This window comes from Aethalodelphis obliquidens, unplaced genomic scaffold (genome assembly GCF_003676395.1).
Source record: "Aethalodelphis obliquidens isolate GAN/ISIS:26980383/991018 unplaced genomic scaffold, ASM367639v1 scaffold18, whole genome shotgun sequence".
NCBI lineage: Eukaryota > Metazoa > Chordata > Mammalia > Artiodactyla > Delphinidae > Aethalodelphis > Aethalodelphis obliquidens.
The window spans coordinates 11,216,608-11,235,569 of record NW_020837962.1 but is presented as its reverse complement, the minus strand read 5'-3'; the positions used below and the strand labels follow the sequence as shown (position 1 = coordinate 11,235,569).

Genomic DNA, 18,962 nt, shown 5'->3' with positions numbered 1-18,962 from the left:
CAGCCTAGAGCCACCCCATAAGGCTCCTCCAAGGTATGCCCCTTGCAAGAGGGATGCAGCCACAGAATAAGGGCAGCTCCTCTCCTAACTAACTCTCCCCACCCATAATAAACAATCTATAGACCCAATTCCTGCATTTCTCGTTTTTATTTGACAGAAAAAGTTGCTCTTGCTGTACAGATTTTAAAAAACCAAAATGCCTTTAAGAAACGTGAAGAAAAGTTGGGGGGGAGGGGGCCACAACCTCACTGGGAGGCCAAGAGGAGCCAACTAATCAACTGCCCCTTTTTTCCAGGTATACCTCACACAGGTCTGCAAGTACCAAACCATCATCCCCCCCAAGAACTCGGGGCTAAAAGGGGGACAGTGCCTCCCAGATCCTTTCTGAGTCAAGACCTGGGAGTCCCAAACTGTATCCTCCCCTCCCGCAACTCCCATTCTCATTCCCACCCACCCCAAACCCCCCAAAACATGTGAACCAGGAAAAACTCACAGAGATTAACATTTCACAGAACAAAGAAAAAAAAAAAAGAGGGAGGGAAAGAAGGGAGCCCTCCCCCAGGATGCTGCCAGGGTTGGTGGGGAGGGCAGACAAAGACCTCCTCCCACGGCTCTGTTGGGGAGAAAGGGGGCACGTCCTGTGGCTCCAGAACTTGGGGTATGGTGGAATTCCCCAAAAAAGATTCACGGAGACCTGAAATGGAAGAGAATAATCAATGCAGAGGCCCCAGCCAGCCCTGGAGCTCTCAGAAGTGAGCCCAGCCCTAGAGTGTGACAAAGACACATACCTGGAGGAACGGTGCCGCAAGGAGCGAGGGCTGGGCGTTTCCCTCCTGCGCTTGTGGCCCGGGGAGTGGCTGTCCCCACGCTGGCTTCTCCGGGAACCCCGTTCACTGCTGCTACAATGAAGGACAGACATGAGACCACACACAGGACACCACCAACCCTTGGTACCTTGGAGCCTTAGAACTTATTTTGCAGAAATCAGTGGCAGCCAGACTGGGCTGCTGGCAGGACAGCACACACTGGCAACCCTACCTCTGCTGGTCCCGCGGTGAGGGCTGGGGTGAGGGGCGGCGGCGCTCCGCAGGCGAGTAGCTGAGGGACCGGGAGTCCCGGAGGGAGTCTATTGGCTTCCGGGGGCTGCGGGACCTGGGGATCAGAGTAGGTCCCCATAGTGCCACACTCTTTCAAACCCACAAGCCAGCACTCAGGACCACCCCCACCCCACCCCAGGTCCTGACCACCAAACCTCATACCACGCAGGGCCAACCTCAGACCCACCTTCATCCGCTCACTCACCCATCCGCCCGCACACCATCCACCGAGTACCCCAACAGGCGGGGCACGGGGTGCAGCGGGGGAGGCAAAGATAAAGACAGTCCCTGCCCTTGGAGGGGCTCAGTCTGATGGTGAAGGAAGGCCAAGGGAGGCTCGCTTGGCCCCACGTGTGGGAAGCAGCCCCGCAGGACCGATGTACATGGGGTCTGGGGACCCAGGGGAGGGAGACATGGGGCAGGGCAGGGAAGGGGCAGGGTAGTCTTCTTGAAGGTGCTGTTTGAGCGGAGTCTTGCAGAACGAGGAGTTCACCAGGCGGACAAGGGAATTCCAGGCAGGAGAAACAGCATGTCCAAAGGCATGGGGTTCTCCTTAGACTGCAAGGCGCTGCTGAGTGTGGCTGGAGCACAGGGCATGTGTGGGGGCGGGCAGGAGAGGAGAACACAGGGCAGGCAAGGCCAGTTGGTGGAGAGCCTCACACGCCATTCCCGCAGAGGTGGGGCTTTATCCTGCAGGCCACAGGGCGTCCCGGAAGGATTTGTGAAGGGAGTAACCAGATGTGCGTTTTAGAAAGATCCCTCTGGCTACGTGTGGAAGAGAATGGCGTGGAGGCAGGGAGACAGGGAAGAGGCTGTGGATAGAGTCGGGAGAAGATGACGGTGGCCAGACCCTGGCAGTAGCAAAGGGGAGACTTAAAAGCTAGAATCCCTGGAACCTGGGACCAGGCTGCATGTCAGGGGCAGGGAGAGGAAGGAACCTAGGACTCCCCAATTCTGGCTTGAGCACCCACTTGGATGACAGCCCTCTGCCAGAACAGGGCACAACAGAGTAAGCAGGGAGAGGAGAGCCCCACTCCTACTGTACAAGCAGACACCACAGTCCAGCAGGGATCTCACAACCCAGGGTCACACCCCACCCCTTCCTTCTCAAGCAAGGCAGCACTCACCTCCGCTCGCCAGGGGGTGGCTTCTTGGGGCTTGCAGGTTTGGGCAAGGCCTGAGGGCCAGGCTTAGCAGGGGAGGGGGAGGAAGAAGTAGAGGAAGAAGAGGAAGATGAAGAGGAGGAGGAGGAGGAGGAGGAGGAGGAAGAGGAGGAAGAAGAGGACGATGAAGAGGAGGAGCTGCTGCTGGAACTGGAGCTGCTAGAACGCCTCTTCCGCTTGGCTGGGGTCGGTTCCTGAGGACGGCCCTCTCGAACAGCCTCCTTTGGGGCTGGGGCGGGGCTGGGGACCCTGTGGGAGAAGAGGGCGTCACAAGGAGACAAGCTGCCCCAGCCCCAACCCTACCTTCCTTGGCCTGGAGGAATGGCAGTGGGGGAGGGGTGCCTGAGAAAGGCCCGGAGCTCTCCAAACCGAGAGCCAGTGAGTGCATTCTCTGGAGAGCAGTGGCCCCAACTGACCCAACCTCTGCTAACACAAGCAACAGGCTGGGGCCCGCAGCAAAAGGGATCAAGGTTAAACCTCAAGAATGTCCCTGATGGAGGAATAAGGTCCCTGGGCTCAGGTGTGGAAGCCAGGCTGGGTGGTCTCCGTCCTCTCCGTCCTCAGAGAGGAGAGCCACAGCATGGGGAAGCCTCTGTGTGTGTGGGTTGGCTGGGGGAGGGGCCGTCCTGCCTGGAGGCAGGGAGAGGGATAGGATGACCTCTGAAGATCCTTCCAGCCCAGGGAGTTCCTCTTGAGGTCTAACTGCCATCCCTCCTGCTGTAAAATTAAGTCCATTTCCTCTAGTTCTGTCCTCTGTAGAGACGGAAAACTTATCATTATCCTCTAGAGAATTAACCTTCGGAGACTTTTACCTGTCCCATTCCTCCCCCCGTTAACCCCCACCCCGGCATTCTCTTCTACCCCCAGCTTAAGGATCATGGTCCCCATACCTCCTCAGAGAGCCAAGAACCTCTGGATAGGGCTTCTCCCTCCCCACCCCCACCAACCATCCCCAAAACCTTCCCCGTAGAAGAGTTCTAAAAGTCCTCTCACCTCTTCAGTACTACCTCAGGTTGAGTGGGAAGGCTAGAGCCCTCCGAGTCGCTAGAACTGGAGCCAGAGGAGGAGGAGGACGACGACGATGACGATGATGATGAAGAGGAGGAGCTAGAGGAGGACGAGGAGGACGAACTCCGCCGCTCCTTTGCTGGCTGCAGGGCAGCCAAAGCAGAAGGCTGCTGGGCCTCCATAGAGGCAGTTGGTTCCCCACCCTCTGGGTGGAACACCCCAGGGACGGGGCCAGAGAGCATGCCATCGTGGTCACCAGCAGAGGATGTGGTCTTTGCCACCGTTCCAGAGGAAAGGGACTGAGACCCTGCTACAGGGGTGGTCTGGGCAAGCAAAGATCGGGACTGGTCAGAAAAAGCAGATGGCACAGGGGACCTAGGCCGATCCTGAGCTGGAGGAAGAACTGACTGTGAGGAAGCCTGTACCATTCTAGAGGCAGGAGAGGGAGCCCGCTCAGATGTCATTCTAGACTGGCTTGGGGCAGATGGTGGGGTTCTGGAGCCTGGGCCTCCTGGTGGGGTTCTGGACCTGGCTCGGTCAAGGAGTGGTGGTGAGGTTCTGCCACTAACGCGCTCATAGGCAGAGAGGGGAACCCTAGGGCTGGTGAGGTTTGCACCAGACAAGGCTGGAGCCATTCTAGCACTAGTGAGATTTGCAGGGGCCAAGGCTGGAGGGGTTCTTGAGCTGGCAATATTCACAGGAGCTGTGGCATGTGTAGATCTAGGACCCACCAGGTTTGCAGGGGCTGGAGCCTGCGGTGTTCTGGAGCTGGACGGATAGTTTGCAGCAGTTGGGGCTGTGCCAGAACCCGTGAGACTCAAAGCTGCCAAAGCAGCTGGGGTTCTGGCTCCTGCCAGGTTCACAGCTGGTGCTGTGGGTGTACGAGGGTCAGCAAGGTTCACGGCCGAAGGTGCCACTGCTGTTCTGGGGCTGGCCAAGTTCATGGCTGCTGCTGCAGCTGGCGTTCTTGAGTCAGCCAGGTTTACTGCTGTTGGGATGGCAGGTGCCCTGGCGCTGGCCAGGTTCATGGCTGCTGCAGAGGCTGCAGGAATCCTGCTGGCAAGGCTGGCAGCTGGGGCTGTTCTGAGACTCATGAGAGGCACTGGAGCTGGAACCTGGGACATTCTTGCAGCAAGGCCAGCTGCAGACATGGATGGAGGAGGCCGAGCGGTGCCAAGACTGATAGCCGTCAGGGCAAGTGCAATTCTAGACTGAGCATGGTTTTCTGGCACAGACGTTCTCGGGTGATCAGGAATTCGGGGACCTGGACCATCCATCATGGAACCACCAGCTTGCTGCAGGACAGACATGGGTGTTCTAGAGCTGCCAAGGGGCTCAAGCATTCCAGGTGATCTACAGCGGTCAAGAGGAGTTGGTGACATGCTAGGACGACTGAAGCAGCTCATTCTGGAGCTATTGAGCGCTACTGGAGGTGTCCGAGAACCAGAATGATTTCTTGTTGCTGGAGGAGTAGCAGAACGTGAACGATCAGAACTGCTTCCGGACGCAGAACGCCTGCGAATAGCTGGAGGAGATCTTGTTAAGGACCGTTTGCCCCGAGTTGTTCGTGGAGTACGGGACCTAGAACGGCGGCGAATAGCAAGTGGTGAGCGGCTTCGAGAACGCTTACGTGCTAACAATGGGGTTCGAGACCTAGAGCGGCGCCGAAGAGCTAGAGGAGTTCGGGACCTAGATCGGCGGCGTGTCACTGGAGAGGTTCGAGAGCGAGACCTCCTTCGAGTTACCGGAGATGTGCGAGATCTTGACCTCCTTCGGGTGACCGGGGATGTTCTGGATCTTGATCTTCTGCGAGTGATAGGGGAGGTTCTGCTTCGAGATCGCCTTCTGGTTACTGGTGGGGTCCTAGATCTGGACCTTCTCCGAGTCACTGGTGGAGTCCTAGAACGGGAGCGTCGGCGAGTCGGTGTTCTGGACCTTGAACGACGGCGGGTTACTGGTGGTGTTCTGGACCTAGATCGCCTTCGACTCACTGGGGAAGCTCTTGATCGAGATCTTCGTCTAGTCACCGATGTCCTGGACCTTGATCGCCTCCGGCTGACTGGTGAAGTTCGAGACCTGGACCTCCGTCGGCTAACCAGGGGTGTTCTGGACCTGGATCGCCGGTGAGTGGCTGGAGAGGCCCGAGACCTGGAGCGTTTCCATGGGGCTGGTGATGTGCGTGAGCGGGAACGCTTCCGACTGGTTGGGGGTGTCCGAGAGCGGCCTCTTCGGCGTCTAGAGGAGGTTCTGGAACTCTCCTGCCGGGCAGGAGACCTTGAATGGTAACCGGAGCCTCCCCTGCGACGCCGAGTAACCCGAGACCTTGACCGGCTCCGCTGTCTTCTCCGAGAGGTTGACTGAGAAGATCCAGACCTATCTCGACGACGGGTTGTTCTGGTTTTCTCCCTCCTCGAGCGGGAACGGGACCTCTGCAGCCCACGAGGCTTTGGTGAAGGAGAACGGCCTCTCCTTGAAGTTGTCTTAGTGCGTGGAGATGAAGCTGAACGCCGCCGGCGTGAGGATCTTGACTTTTCGGCTGGCTCTGGGGAAGACACTGAGGGACTTCTTCTGCGTCTTGGGGGAGTTCTAGAGCGGGTCTCTGGTGAGGATGATGCAGAACGGCTTCTACGGGAGAGCCTGGCCTTCCTAGTCAGCTCAGGAGATGATCGAGAGCTGCGACGGCGAGGGGGAGTACGAGACTTGGTCTTGGGCTCTGGTGATGACCTAGAACTTCTTCTAGTAGTTCTGGATTTGGGTGGGTGTTCTGGAGAGGACTCAGAACTGCTGCTTCCTTCAGGCGAAGGGCCTCTGCCTTTGCTTGATGAACCTGATCTGCTTCGTCTTGGAAGGACCCGAGGGACAGGAGCCTTGGGTTCAGGAGAGGAATCAGAACCACTCTGTGCCCTGGGTACTGCTCTTGGCTTATCTTTAACTTCAGGGGATGAGCCAGACCTACTACGCCGAGGAGAAGGCCGGGATTTGCTGTCGACCTCTGGAGATGATCCAGAGTGACTCCTTTGTCTAAGTGGCATTCGTGTCTTAGCTTTAGAATCTGGAGAAGAGTCTGACTCACTTCTCTCCTGAGGCGATGAACTGGGTTTCCCATCAAGTTCTTGAGAAGATCCAGACCGACGTCTCTGCCCGAGAGGAGTACTAGTCACAGTCTTCTGTTCAACTGATGACTCTGACCCACTTCTTTCTCTCTGGGGGGTAAGACACTTATTGTTGAGCTCCGGGGATGATGGAGAATGACTCCTTGGCCTAGGAGTCTGAGGCAAAGCTTTTGCTTCTGGAGAGGAATCACATTCACTCCTTCCCCTGGATGGTGTTCTAGGTATATCTTTCATTCCAGGAGACGACCCAGATAGGCTGTGCCTTGAGGGAGTCCCAGACCCATCTCTAAGTCCTGGGGAAGACCCAGACCTGCTTCTCCTTGAGGGGGTTCTGGGTAAACCATCCTTCATTTCAGAAGATGCAGAACTACTTCTTTCCCTTGAGGGTGTTCTAGGTATAGCATCAAGTACTGGCGAAGAGACACTCTGATTTGAAGACATTCCTGCTTTTTCCACCGCATCTGGGGATAACTCAGAACTGCTGTGTCTGGAGGACCTTGTTGATTGTTCTTTCACATCTAGAGATGGATCTGTCTCCAGCTGATTAGGAAAAGGTCCATTCAAATCTTTAACCTCAGGAGAAAATCCAGTATTCATTTCTGCAAGAGAGCCAGAGTTTCTAAATTCTAAAGGTGATCCAAAGCTATTCTCTCTGGGAGGAGAGTCAGACAGTTCTTTACGTTCTGGAGAAAAGTGTGGCCCGCTCCAAGCTGAGGCCACTGCAGGGACTTCTTCCAAAGAAGCCTGTGACTGGCTTTGGTCAAGAGTCAAAGACATGGCAGATCTTTCTTCTATTTCAGGAGATGATTCAAAGTTACTTCCAGCCATTTCTTTAAGTTCTGGAGACAAATGGGGCAGGACCTGGTTTAAGGATTCTTCAGATTTCTCTACCACCTCCATTAATTCCTCATCTTGGCTTGGCTTAGTTAATGCACTACTTCGGTCTTTTGTATCTGGAGATGACTCAACACCACCTCTTTCCCTTGATGGAGTTCTAGGGGTGTCTCTGAGTACTGGTGAAGACTCAGGCCTATCCTGCACAGAAGGAGGACTCAATTTGTCTCTTGGTCTTGGAGATGATGCAGTAACATCCTCCTGAAGGAGTAAGCTCGTTTTTTCTTTTGATTCAGAAGGCTCCAATCTACTCTGCCCCAGAAGAGATTTAGAGTCCACTGCAGGATATAGGGAAGAGTCAGACTGGGACCCGCTCTGCTCAGGAGACATTCCAGATTTCAGCCTAGGACCTTCTGACAATTCACTTCTATCTTGTCTTGTTGGAGATCTGGGTGCCAGCTCAGTGATTGGAGATGAGGACCTGGACTGGCCACCCTTAGGAGGTGTCTGAGATTTGGTCTGCAGATATGGAGATTCAGAATGACTCTGTCGCATTTCTGGACTTGAAGTACCAGATGTGGAGTCTGGTGAAGTTGGAGATTGTCCTTTCTGTTGCAGAGCTGAGGGTGGTGTGCAGGACTTTACTCCTGGACACAGAGAGAAAGATCCAGAGCAACTCTGTGCTGATGTATCTTTAGACTTCTCTTGGGAACATGGCGACACTGATCCAGGAAGATTATGCCCTGGTGGAGTTTGGGGCTTTGCTTTGGGGCATGGCGAAGTAGACCCTGAGTGACTCTGTCTTGGTGGTGTTCCAGGTTTCACTTTGGTATCTGGAGAGGAGGATCTAGAATGGCTGTGTCTTTGCAACGATCTAGATTCTGTCTTGGAGCATGGAGACTCTGATCTGCTTTGCCTTGAAGGTGTTTTAGATGTCACTCTACTAGGACTCGGAGAAGAGAAGCCAGAATGGCTTTGGATTGGTGACGTTACTGCTTTCATTTTGGGTTGTGGAGATGATGACCCAGATCGGCTCCGTCTTGGAGGTGTGCTAGATTTCACTCTAGAAGGAGAAGACCCAGAGCAGCTATGTCTCGAAGGGGTCCTAGACTTCACCTCAGGGTCAGGTGATGATTCAGAACGGCTCTGTCTTTGTGGTGTTGCAGATTGTTCATTTACCTGGGGACTTGTTACAGACTCTTGCCTTGGCGTTCCAGATTTCACGTTAGGTTGAGGAGATGAACTGGAATGACTTTGTCTTGATGGCGTTTTAGATTTCTGATTAGGAGGCGGAGAAGAACCAGAGCGACTTCGCCGTAGTGGTGTTCTAGATTTAGCTTTAGGTTGGGATGATCCGGAGCGACTGCGCCTTGGTGGTGTCTGAGACTTTTGTTTAGGGCGTGGAGAGGACCCTGAAAGGCTTCGCCTCAAAGACAGGCGGGATTTTACTTTGGACCTTGGTGAAGAGAGAGACCTGCTCCGCCTCGAAGAAACTCGAGATTTCTTCATTTCTGGGCTTGAGTTGGACCTGCTCCTTCTCTGTGATGCTCTGGATTTGTTCTTCCGCTCTGATGAGGAGCCAGACCTGCCCCTTCTTTGTGGTGTTCTAGAGTGAGATCTTCCCCGTCTAACTAGACTTCTACTACGGGATCTTCCTCGTCTTGCTGGTGTCCTAGACTGAGATCTCCCTCTCCTGGTTGGTGTTCTAGAGCGTGACCGGCCACTTCGTCTAGCTGGGGTTCTGGAGCGCGACCGCCCACGCCTGGCTGGGGTTCTGGAGCGTGACCGCCCACGCCTGGCTGGGGTCCTAGAGCGTGACCTGCCACTTCTCCTGGCTACCGATCTACTACGAGACCTCCGTCGTACTGGTGATCGGGTCCTAGATCTGCGCCTAGCAGGTGTTCTAGACCGAGACCTGCCCCTCCGGGCTGGTGTTCTAGACCGAGACCTGCGCCTAGTGGGTGTTCTAGATCGTGACCTCCGCCTGGCAGGTGTCCTAGACCGAGATCTGCCCCTCCGGGTGGGTGTTCTAGAACGAGATCTGCCCCTAGTTGCAGGGGATCTAGAGTGTGACCTGCCTCGTCTTGCTGACCTAGACCTGCCTCTTCTCTGTGTATTTCTGCTCCTGGACCAGCCTGGTCGCTGAGGAGACCTAGAGCGGCCACGGCGCTGGGGGCTCCTAGATCGTCCCCACCTCTGTGCAGACCGGGACCTACGCCACTGAGGTGACCGGGACCGAGAATGACCTCTCTTGGTAGGGGTTCGAGACCGAGACCGCCCCCTCTTAGTGGTAGGACTACGGGACCTCCCCACTCTATGAGAAGGAGTATGAGAATGTGACTTATCCCGTTTTGTTCGGCCATGTGAGCGACTCTTGGATGCAGGAGAAGAAGAAATATCTCGGCGGGACCCAGGAGCTGGTGTAGGTTTAGGACTTTCAGGGGAAGAGCTGGCATGCCGAGAAACTTTGGTAGGTTGAGGAGAGGGCGGGCAGCTCTCTGAAGAAGATTGGGGAGGTTTCTCAGGAGACTTAGGTGGTGAATGGCCCTGGGCTGGAGAAGCCTCAGAAGGGGGATTCACTGGCTCCTGACTTAAGGGGGTTGTTGCAAGGGGTTGTGGGGAGCCGCCATATTGCTCAGCAAGGAGCAGAGTGGGAGCAGGTAGTTCTGGCCCTGTGCTGCTCCTTTCCGGAGAGGGGCTAGGTTGAACTGCAGATTTCTAAGAGTGGAAAAAAGAGTAAGGATACGGGTATGTAAGCACCAAAACTTCCTATCACCTGTAAGATCCCAACACCCTTTCCTATGAAACTTTTCCTCTATGCACCCCATTATACCAACTGGTCCTTTTCCTCACCACAGGCAGTCACATTCATTCAATAACAAGAGATCACATAATATAAAACACAGTGAGAAACGTACGAAAACAGAATCTACAATCTTGAGTCTTCTATCCAGAGAAAAAACATAATGCAAACTAATGTACTATATTTCACAACAGACAACCATTACAAAATGCTGAGTGCAAAAAAGAAGGTATTTTTAAATGGAAAGATAAAGCAGTTTCCCAAAATGACTGACTTCACTCTTAAAAAATATCTATATTAAAATAAAAGGAAAAAAAACAAAGATTTGAGTACGTGACTTATGTGAGTAAGAAAGACCAGAATGAAGTACAGGGAAATACAGAAAGAGACCAAGTTATAAAAGCTTTAAATATTAAAGTCAAGAGCAATAGGAAGTAAATTAAATTTCTGAGATGATCCAACTTGCAGTTTGGAAAACCAACTCTGGGTAACATGGAAAACAGACAGGAGAGCTACAAATTTAGCAAAAAGCAATTTAAATTATACTGTGACTGTTGAAGTAAGAAAACATGATTAGAACTTGAATTTTTTTTTTTCCTTTGCGGTACACAGGCCTCTCACTGTTGTGGTCTCTCCTGTTGCGGAGCACAGGCTCCGGACGCACAGGCTCAGTGGCCATGGCTCACGAGCCTAGCCGCTCCGCAGCATGTGGGATCTTCCCGGACCGGGGCGCGAACCCACGTCCCTTGCATCGGCAGGCGGACTCTCAACTACTGCGCCACCAGGGAAGCCCTAGAGCTTGAATTTTAATAGCAAGTATAAAACAACAGGTACTGAATAGATCTTTCCAAAGTTGTGTTTTCAGACTGCAAGCAGCAACCCAGTGTGTTGCAAAGTTTTAATGAGCCACAACCAGCATTTAATGAAACTGATACTAGAGACACTATAAGTAGTAAAGTTAGGTGTAGTTCAAAAAATTTTTTTTGTTCCAGTTCTATCAACTTGTAAGTACAAAGAAGACAGTGATGTAAAACTAACACCCAGTAAAGTTTGAAAGCCACAATTCTAAAGGATTTGCAAATGAAAAAGAGAACTTTATGAATAACTGAGAGGAATGCAAAAAACAAAACCGGACCTTACTTCTCCCTTAACTTCACACACCTATCCTGAATCCACAGCCCTGCAAACCAAAGAATATCCATTAACTCAGGAACATACCTCCTTCTTGTCTTTATCTTTGTTTTCATAAGGGCTGCTAGGCTGCTTTGTAGAAGGCTCCGGGCTACTAGGCTGCCCTATGTTGGTGATACCTGGTTCCCTGGATGGTACATCTCCCTCCCCTCGACGCCCCGAAGCAGGGGAAGGACTTCGCCCAGTCAAGGTAGTTGTATGGGTTTTAGCTGCAGCACTTCGAGACCTGAGGGAGGTAATTGAGGATGGGAAAAGAGGAAGAAAATCAGTTCAGGGGAGAACAGAAAACCCCCTCCCCAGCTCCCATCCACCTTTCTTCAATATAACCCTCTTCCAAAGAACCTTCTCTTACTCACAGGATTCAAGTAACTCATATTGAAATTCAAGTCCAGTTCACTTTGCTCCTTCTTTTCTCAACATCAGTCCCCAAAAATGTTCTCCCTCTACCCCTTTATATTTACCTCCCCCAAACCTCCCAAAACCCTCCACCCAGTCCATTCCCTACCCGCTTCATTCACAACTCACCTCTGAGCCCACCTCCTTCAGGAAGCCTTCCCCGATTAAGGAAGCCAGGGTAAGGATTCCTTCCTCCCCCAGACACCACGAACAAACCACCACCCTCCCTATTCTGGCAGTCCATATATATCAGAACAAAACAAAATCACAAACAAAAGAAAACAAAAAACAAAAAACAAAAAAAAAAGAGAAGGGGAAATGTATATGTCTGTCCATCCTGTTGCTTTAGCCTGTCAGCTCCTAGAGGGCAGGGACCGTGTCTTCCGAATGGTCTGTGCAGCGCCTAGCACACCGTGGGCGCTCAATAAATATTAAATTGATTAACCCACAAGTCCCTCTCCCTCCCTTCCTCCTGGACCACCCCTTACCGACTGCGGGAAGTATCTGAAGAGGAAGCAGAGTCTGCAGAAGTTGAACGGTGCACCCGTCGGCTCTTGGGGGCTGGTGTTGTACTTCGAGACCTGAAGGAAGACCACCACCACAGCTCAGGGTGCTGTCACACCTGCACTGGGTTCCCCTTATCCACCCTTCAACCTTTTACCAGTCAGGGACGTGACTGATTCTGCCCTATCCCCAGGTGGCACTCATCTACTCACTAAGCAAATTCCCCTCTAATTCACTCACCGCTTCCTCTTCTTGTCCTTAGATTTACGTTTGCTCTTTGGAGTAGGAGACCTGAGAAATAAGGCAAAATTATTTAAAATAAAAATCGTTTTTAAAAAAAGAAATAAAATGAAAAGTAAAATGGAAAGAACTGAGTTACTGACAGTAGGAGATCAAGGAACTGAGCTTTACCCCAAGAAAAAAAAAACCCTAAAGAGCCAGCAAGGCCATCAAGCAATGGCTCACTGCTCCATGTGCCACTATGTTCCCAATGCCACAAAGAGCTCTTACCTATGCTTCCTTTTCTTGGATTCAGATTCTGACCTGTTGGTAAAAAGTAAGTAAAATTATTATTTTTTACCTAGGCCTGGACTCACCAAACCTCTCCAATTGTTCCCAGCTCATACCTGTGCTTCTTCTTCTTAGAGCTCTTCTTCCTCTCTCGTCGAGGAGAGCTGCTCTCTGACCTGCTAAATGTGGGTTCAGAAACAGGTCATTCAGCCTGCCTCCTTCTCTGGCCCACCCACTTATAATCCATCCCCAAAAAAGCTTCTAAAGCACAGAACAACTCCAATAGCACCAATGTGCCGATCTAAGCCCAGAACTTATTTACTCTCCAAGAGGCGTAGGTACCTATTATATAGCAACAAACCCCAAAATGGAAAAAACAACATAACTCCAAAATGCTGCTGATCAGTTTTGCAGACGTACAGAATCAACCCTTCCCCACTGAAGCAGCACACATTATTTCTTCTACCAGGTGAGACCTGAATGGTAACTCCCTCTTCCCTGACTTTTCTGACAACTCTCTCCTACTTCCTAGAAATAAGAATACTCTATTTCCAGAGAGAGAGAAAAAACATGACAGGTTTGGTCCTCTGGCTACTAGAATAGCTTTCCAACTAACTTACCGTCCTCTATCTTTCTTCTTTTTCTTCTTCTTTTGCTTTGGGGTTGGTGAGCGAGAACTGCTAGACTCCCGGACAAGGCTGAGGAAAGATGAAAAACGGCAGAGATGGGTGCTAAGACAAACTTTCTTAGACATTTCAACTTCAGAAAAACAAAATCTCAAGAATTTGAAAAGACACAGTCCACACACAAAAAATGGAGCAGAGTGCTTAGAATTAGGAAGAGAAACTGACACTGGCTTCTTGGTCTTGTGTACCTGTAAGGTTTGGGTGGCTCAGGAACTGGTTGTTTAGCTTCCCGAGCACGACGCTGAGGATCAAAAGAGCTGCCATCCACATAGGAATCACTGATGCCAAAGGCAGCTCGGAGTCTCTCGTTCTTCTTCTCATTCAATTCTGCCAACTGGTGAGTCTCAGTTACCCTAGAGGAGAAAAGGTCAAAGGTCTAAAGGAGATAGAGAACAAAATGCAGAGTCATATTCACACAAACAGCCATGAGAAAATGAAGACAAGAGCAGGGAGAAAGTCCAAACTAAACAGAGAGAACAACAAAAGCAGAATAAAGTCCAGAGAAAATCGAGAGAGGGAAACACTCACGCTGGCCTCTGCCCTGGGGTCTCCTCCTTGCCCCCAGGGTTCACATCCTTCTCCAGCAACATGAGTCGAAAGGTCGCCACTTTTTCCTGAATTTGCTGTTCCTCGTACCTGGAGAACAAAAGCCTTCAGGGTTAGAGGTTGACTAGACACTCTCCCCAGTCCCAGGTTTACAGTTCCCTCGTTCCCAGCAGGATCCCTTCCCTTTCCATGCACACATACAATTTTTCACTCACTGTCACCCAAAGGGCCCTTCTATTAAATCCTGCTCTTTTCCTGTCATCTTTCTTCCCTCCACTGACTACACCCTCTAGAACAGTGGATTTTAAACATGCTACACTCCAGGGGCCAAGAGAGGAAAGTTAAGCAGGCAGAGTTCCAGGTGTTCCTCCCCAAATCCAATCAACAAGAACAAGTCTTTCATTTCCTGGGATTCCAAAGGAACATGCATTATATGAAACGGGCGCCACTGCTTAAGTTTGAAAACCACTGCTCTAAAAGGTTTTCTACCTTAATAGGTTCCTTTTCCAAAATCTCAATTCCCTATCCAACCCATGATCCCTTTTATCCAGGTATTATTCCAATTCCTGTTTTCCTGCCTTTGCTACTGTCCAAGCCCTCAATCCTTAAATCCATTTATCTTCCTTTACTCTACCAATGACAACACATATCAGCTTACCTAGCTAGCTCTTGTCTCTTCCCTGGTCTGCTTCCCCACCTCTCCCTTAAAGCACATATTTGCTTCTCAATGGCCCCCCTCTTTCCCCATGTGCCTCCATCTAAATACCTCATAAAAGGCTCCCTTTTATATCCCAGACACAGGTTCCTCATCTCTCACTTTGAACTGTCCCTTAACTCCTTTCAATCCGCTAGCTCCTTTACCTCCTCCCCTCCTACAAGTCCTCTCCAGGCCTCTTTCAACCAGCCCTAAGCTCCCTACATCCCACCTAACTCCCCCAGCTCTGCACTCACTCAGTGCTTGGCTCTCCCCCAGCCCTCCCTCACCCCTGCTCTTCCATCATCTCCTCCAGCTCGAGGCATCGCAGCTCCACGCGCCGCTTGCGCTCGTGGTCCAGGATGTCAGGATTAGGCCGCTTCACCAGGGCAGCCTCCAGGCGCCGCAGTTCCTCCTCTCCCTTGTAGTCAGGCCGCTCACCGCGGCGGCCCCGCACCAGGGACAGGTTGCGCTGGACGTAGCCGTTGGTGCCGCTGCCCCGGGGCGTCGGCAGCCCGATCCCGTTGTACATGGCCCCGTGCCCGGGGTGGGGCACCACCGCTCCTGAAGGGGAGCGGGGAGACACGGGTCAGGCCCCTGGCCCCAAACTAGCCACTTACCACCACCCAAATCCCTGCTCTTCTTCAACCCTACTTCAACATGTCTCTCCACACTAAACCTCCTTTAGCTGCATAATCCTCCTGGTCTCCTAAAAAAACCTGTTCTTCATCCTTCCAGCACTGCTTTCTTTCCACCAAATCATAGCCCAGCTCTTACAGCCTTTCCCCACAATGTGCAAGAGCCACTCTTGTTTTCACCTAGCTTTCCTGTTTCCACCCAAAACAAAGATCCCATTTCTCCCAAATTTCTCCACACACTCTCTTTATTCTCCTTTAGCTCCAATATACACAACTGGTATCTTCACCAACTACTCTAATTCCTAACCCTGGCAACTGACTGAGGCCTCCAAACAGGGCACAACAAACACCAAACGAAGATCTGTGGCACCCAAAGGCCTGCAGTCCAAGTCTAGACTCTTCAAGAACTGACCTAAGCATTTCAGGCTACCCTGAAGATAGCCAGAAATTATGAATACAATCTGACTGAACAGCCCCTAGATATCCAAAAGGTGGCCCAGGCTAAAGGCCAGCATGCACATCAGAAACACATGAACTTTGGATATGTAATCCTCTTATACTTCACCTCTTAAGTAAGGGACCATTTCCAATCAACTATCCTGACTAATAACATATTCCTTCAATTTCCTTCCCAATAGGATTTCTCACATGGTTTGTGGCTCACCGAACTCTCACTAGCTCCTGTAAAATATTACATTTTCAACTCAATGCTCTAAATACACCAAACAAGCCTCCTCTGTTCCAACTGTCCCCATACCTTCTCTACATTCCTTCCCCTGCACTTACAAAACCCCCACTCTTCATACCTCACTTTCATTAACGTCAAACTGTCAACTTTCCCTAACAGTCCCGTTATCTCATTTCCTAGTTTTTCTCTTCCAGGCCGTCCTTAACCCTCTCATTATCACGTGCCTCCTACCAGGTTCTATCCTCTCAATCTGTCCCAACCCCAGCATGACTCTGAAGAGCCCTCTAACCCTAGTTTTACTGATTAGATTTCTTGGCTACGTACACTCTATTCCTTTCTCCAGCTACATGTACTCTGTTTTTTCCTCCAACTCATCCTGTCCGAGATAGTTTCACATGGGGAAATGTGTGAGGGAAAATGATCCCAGGAAAGAACCCAAGGAACAAAGTGGAGAGATTAGTGAAAGTAAAGGGGAAAAACATAGAACTGGATAAAAGAAAAGGCTTCATTTTAAAAATTCTGAAAGAAACATCATACAAATACCTGGAAGAATGTACTAAAGCCCCCCCCCCACCCCATACAGGGAGATGCTGAATGAAAGGGAGCTAGGACAACTCTAGAACAGTTTGGAGCCCCTTACCCCCCAACTCTAAGGCTGGGTCCCTGCCCAATCCCAGTTGCAGACTCTAGAGATCTGAAAGCAAAACAAAACGAAATAACAATACTGGGTTAAAGGAGTGACAAATGATGCTAAATCTATGAAAGGCAAGTAGAACTGTGCAAAGAAATGAAAAATTTCTTTACAGCACAAGAGATTTTCCAACCCTCACTTTTATTTTCTCAAATTTTCTCCTCCCTATTCTAAAGCTAGGCCTTCTTTAGCTCTCTATACCCTACCCAGTTTCTGCTTCCCTTGCAGAACGCTTCTGACCTGCAATCAATTCTTCAGCTTAACCATTCACCCACACTTCCATACCACCTCACACAATAATCCTCCCACTCCCTGGAAAAGGATAACCAGCAGCTGCTAAGCAAAGGATATTAAATCACAACAGACTGGAGAACTTTTACGGAATGAGCCAAAAAAGAAAGAAAAAAAAAACCCAAACAAACAGAAATACCACAGCATCTAAGACAATGCTCAAAACACTAAAAGGATGGATGGACCAAAAAGTGTATTAACAACACAAACACAAATCACCAAAACCTAAATAAGGACACTTAAACTGGGGTCCAGGACTGTGGGTATGCAAAAATCACCCAAGCTAAAAGCTGACAGTAAAAGCTGCAAAAAAAAAAAAAAAAAAAAGACAAAAAGGCGTTTTTTCTGTTGGAAAATTATCACGATGCCCAACTAACCAGGCAGAAGGGGGTCTTGAAATTCAGTATTATGGTATTCAAGAAAAAAAAACGCACCAAAAAGGGAGGAGAGTGTGCAAGAAAATGGACAAAAGTAATAAGCACAACAAGCTCAGCACTGGGGCACTGTAGTAGCTGAGTAGACACTATGAAACCCCAGAAGCTAAAATACTAGCTCAGGAAGAGACCTAGACTCACACTCAAGAGGAAACACAACTCTTCAATTTTTGACCCAGAAGATATCTTAGAAAAGCGTCCGAGTGAAAACCAAGGCCTAGAAAAGTTGTGTGCGAAACAGTGACAAAAGTCCAGCGTTTTCTCAAGGAAGGGCTGGCAGCCTCCTCCCCAGCCGTAACACAACTTTGGGGGAGACGATGAAAAAGTGCAAGAAAGAAAAGAGTATGTGATCTGCCTTTACATACCTAAACCAAATACCTAAATTTTTTTTAAAACGTTTAGAACCCTTCTCTTCCTAATACCTCATGACACACAGTAATGAATCCAAACTGCCTAACTCTCCCGGACATCTAGTTCAAGGCCTTCTCTGCACTGGCTGAGCGGCCAAGGCCTATTTTCAGCCTTGAGAAATGGGGGAGGGGGCTGCGCGGCGCCCCATAGTATGGGAGGCTCCGGGCCCGACCCCAGGCCCCCGGGAGGGACGGGTAGGCCGGACGCCGGAGAAGCGCGGGGGAAAGGAGCCGGCAGCGGGCCCCGGACGCCGCAGCCCCCTCCTCGCCGAGAAAATGTCGGCAAAGACAGCTGCAGGAGGGCCTCCTCGCCGCACGCGTCTGGAAGGCGAGAAGCCGAGTCGCGCGCTCCTCCCTCGAGAGCGCGCGCGAGCCCGAGTGCAGTCGGCGGCGCGCGCCGTTGCCATGGGGGAGGGAAGAATAAAAGCCCGCGCGCGACAGGAACCGCGAGAAGGGGGGAGGGGAGGCAGACCAGCAAGGACGTCCGCGCGCGAGCTAGGGGCGGCGAGCGCGCGTGCGCGCGGCGGCCTGAGCCGTTCTCCGCGCGCTTTGGCCTTGCGCCGGGGCCGCCGCCCCTCCCCCACCCGGCTCGCGCGCTCTCTCACCCGCCGCCGCCGCCTCCGCCCGCCGCCTCCGAGGGGGAGAGGTGCTGCCGCTGCCGCTGCCGCTGCTCGAGGTCCTGAGTCCCTCGGGGCCTGGAGCCGCCGCCTTGCCTCGCCGGCCCGCCCGCCTCAGCCAACACCGCCGACTCCTCGCTTCCTCCGGGGCCGCAGCGGACTCCGACTGCGCCACTCGCACCCCGCCTGGGCCGCGCTGCACGTCAGCACGACCAATTATGTGCGTCAGCACGCAGCTGCGCGCGTCGCAGGGCCTGCCGGGAACCGTAGTACGCCCCCCGGCCTTGTGCGCAGGCGCCAAAACCGCACCGGGAAGTGTAGTTTCGTAAGGCCCGAAGGAGGTTCAACTCTGTCGTCGAAGAACTACGATTCCCGTCAGCCAGTTGCGAGGAATGTCTGGGGGGCGGACCGGAGCAAACAACGCATTCCAGAGACTTTCCACTAGGGGGCGAGAGGACACAGGGCCTAGCGACGCTAGCGCTCTCCTCGGCCTCCCGCCTTCCACCCAGGTCATCCTGGGAGTTGTAGTTCTAGCGTGGCATGGAACCCGTACGTAGCTTCGCCCTCCCTGCCCCCACACGACCGCCATTTTGTCTCCCCGTGTTGGGAGGCGATGAGCCCGAGCCCACTGATACAGCTGTTTGCAAG

General features: G+C 51.9%; 1 protein-coding gene across 11 annotated transcripts; it reads right to left on the bottom strand.

The window, feature by feature from the left end:
* Positions 1 to 128: 128 nt before the first annotated feature.
* SRRM2 (serine/arginine repetitive matrix 2) lies at positions 129 to 18,522 on the bottom strand. Of its 11 annotated transcripts, none has more exons than XM_027117713.1 (15): positions 18,303 to 18,522; positions 14,836 to 15,109; positions 13,834 to 13,941; positions 13,494 to 13,658; positions 13,240 to 13,317; positions 12,736 to 12,798; positions 12,620 to 12,652; positions 12,350 to 12,400; positions 12,094 to 12,186; positions 11,237 to 11,435; positions 3,254 to 9,933; positions 2,225 to 2,509; positions 1,039 to 1,152; positions 789 to 899; positions 129 to 694 (listed from the first exon to the last, which is right to left on the bottom strand). In XM_027117713.1, exons 2-15 carry the CDS (start codon positions 15,075 to 15,077, stop codon positions 685 to 687), a joined length of 8,232 nt encoding a protein of 2,743 aa, XP_026973514.1. In that variant the 5' UTR covers positions 15,078 to 15,109; positions 18,303 to 18,522; the 3' UTR covers positions 129 to 684. The 11 variants fall into 11 exon arrangements, 10 of the variants coding, with proteins under 10 accessions (XP_026973514.1, XP_026973516.1, XP_026973517.1 ...); XM_027117715.1 differs by having other exon boundaries at positions 789 to 896; XM_027117716.1 differs by having other exon boundaries at positions 12,736 to 12,795.
* Between the last annotated feature and the right edge of the window lie 440 nt (positions 18,523 to 18,962).

Excerpts from the sequence above, each read along its gene's own strand:
- SRRM2 (XM_027117713.1), bottom strand. The coding sequence starts at position 15,077 with ATGTACAACGGGATCGGGCTGCCGACGCCCCGGGGCAGCGGCACCAAC. Across the intron at positions 12,401-12,619 it reads TCCAAGAAAAGGAAGCATAG|GTCTCCTACTCCAAAGAGCA; the intron begins GTAAGAGCTCTT and ends CTTATTTCTCAG. Across the intron at positions 11,436-12,093 it reads TCAGATACTTCCCGCAGTCG|GTCTCGAAGTGCTGCAGCTA; the intron begins GTAAGGGGTGGT and ends TACCTCCCTCAG.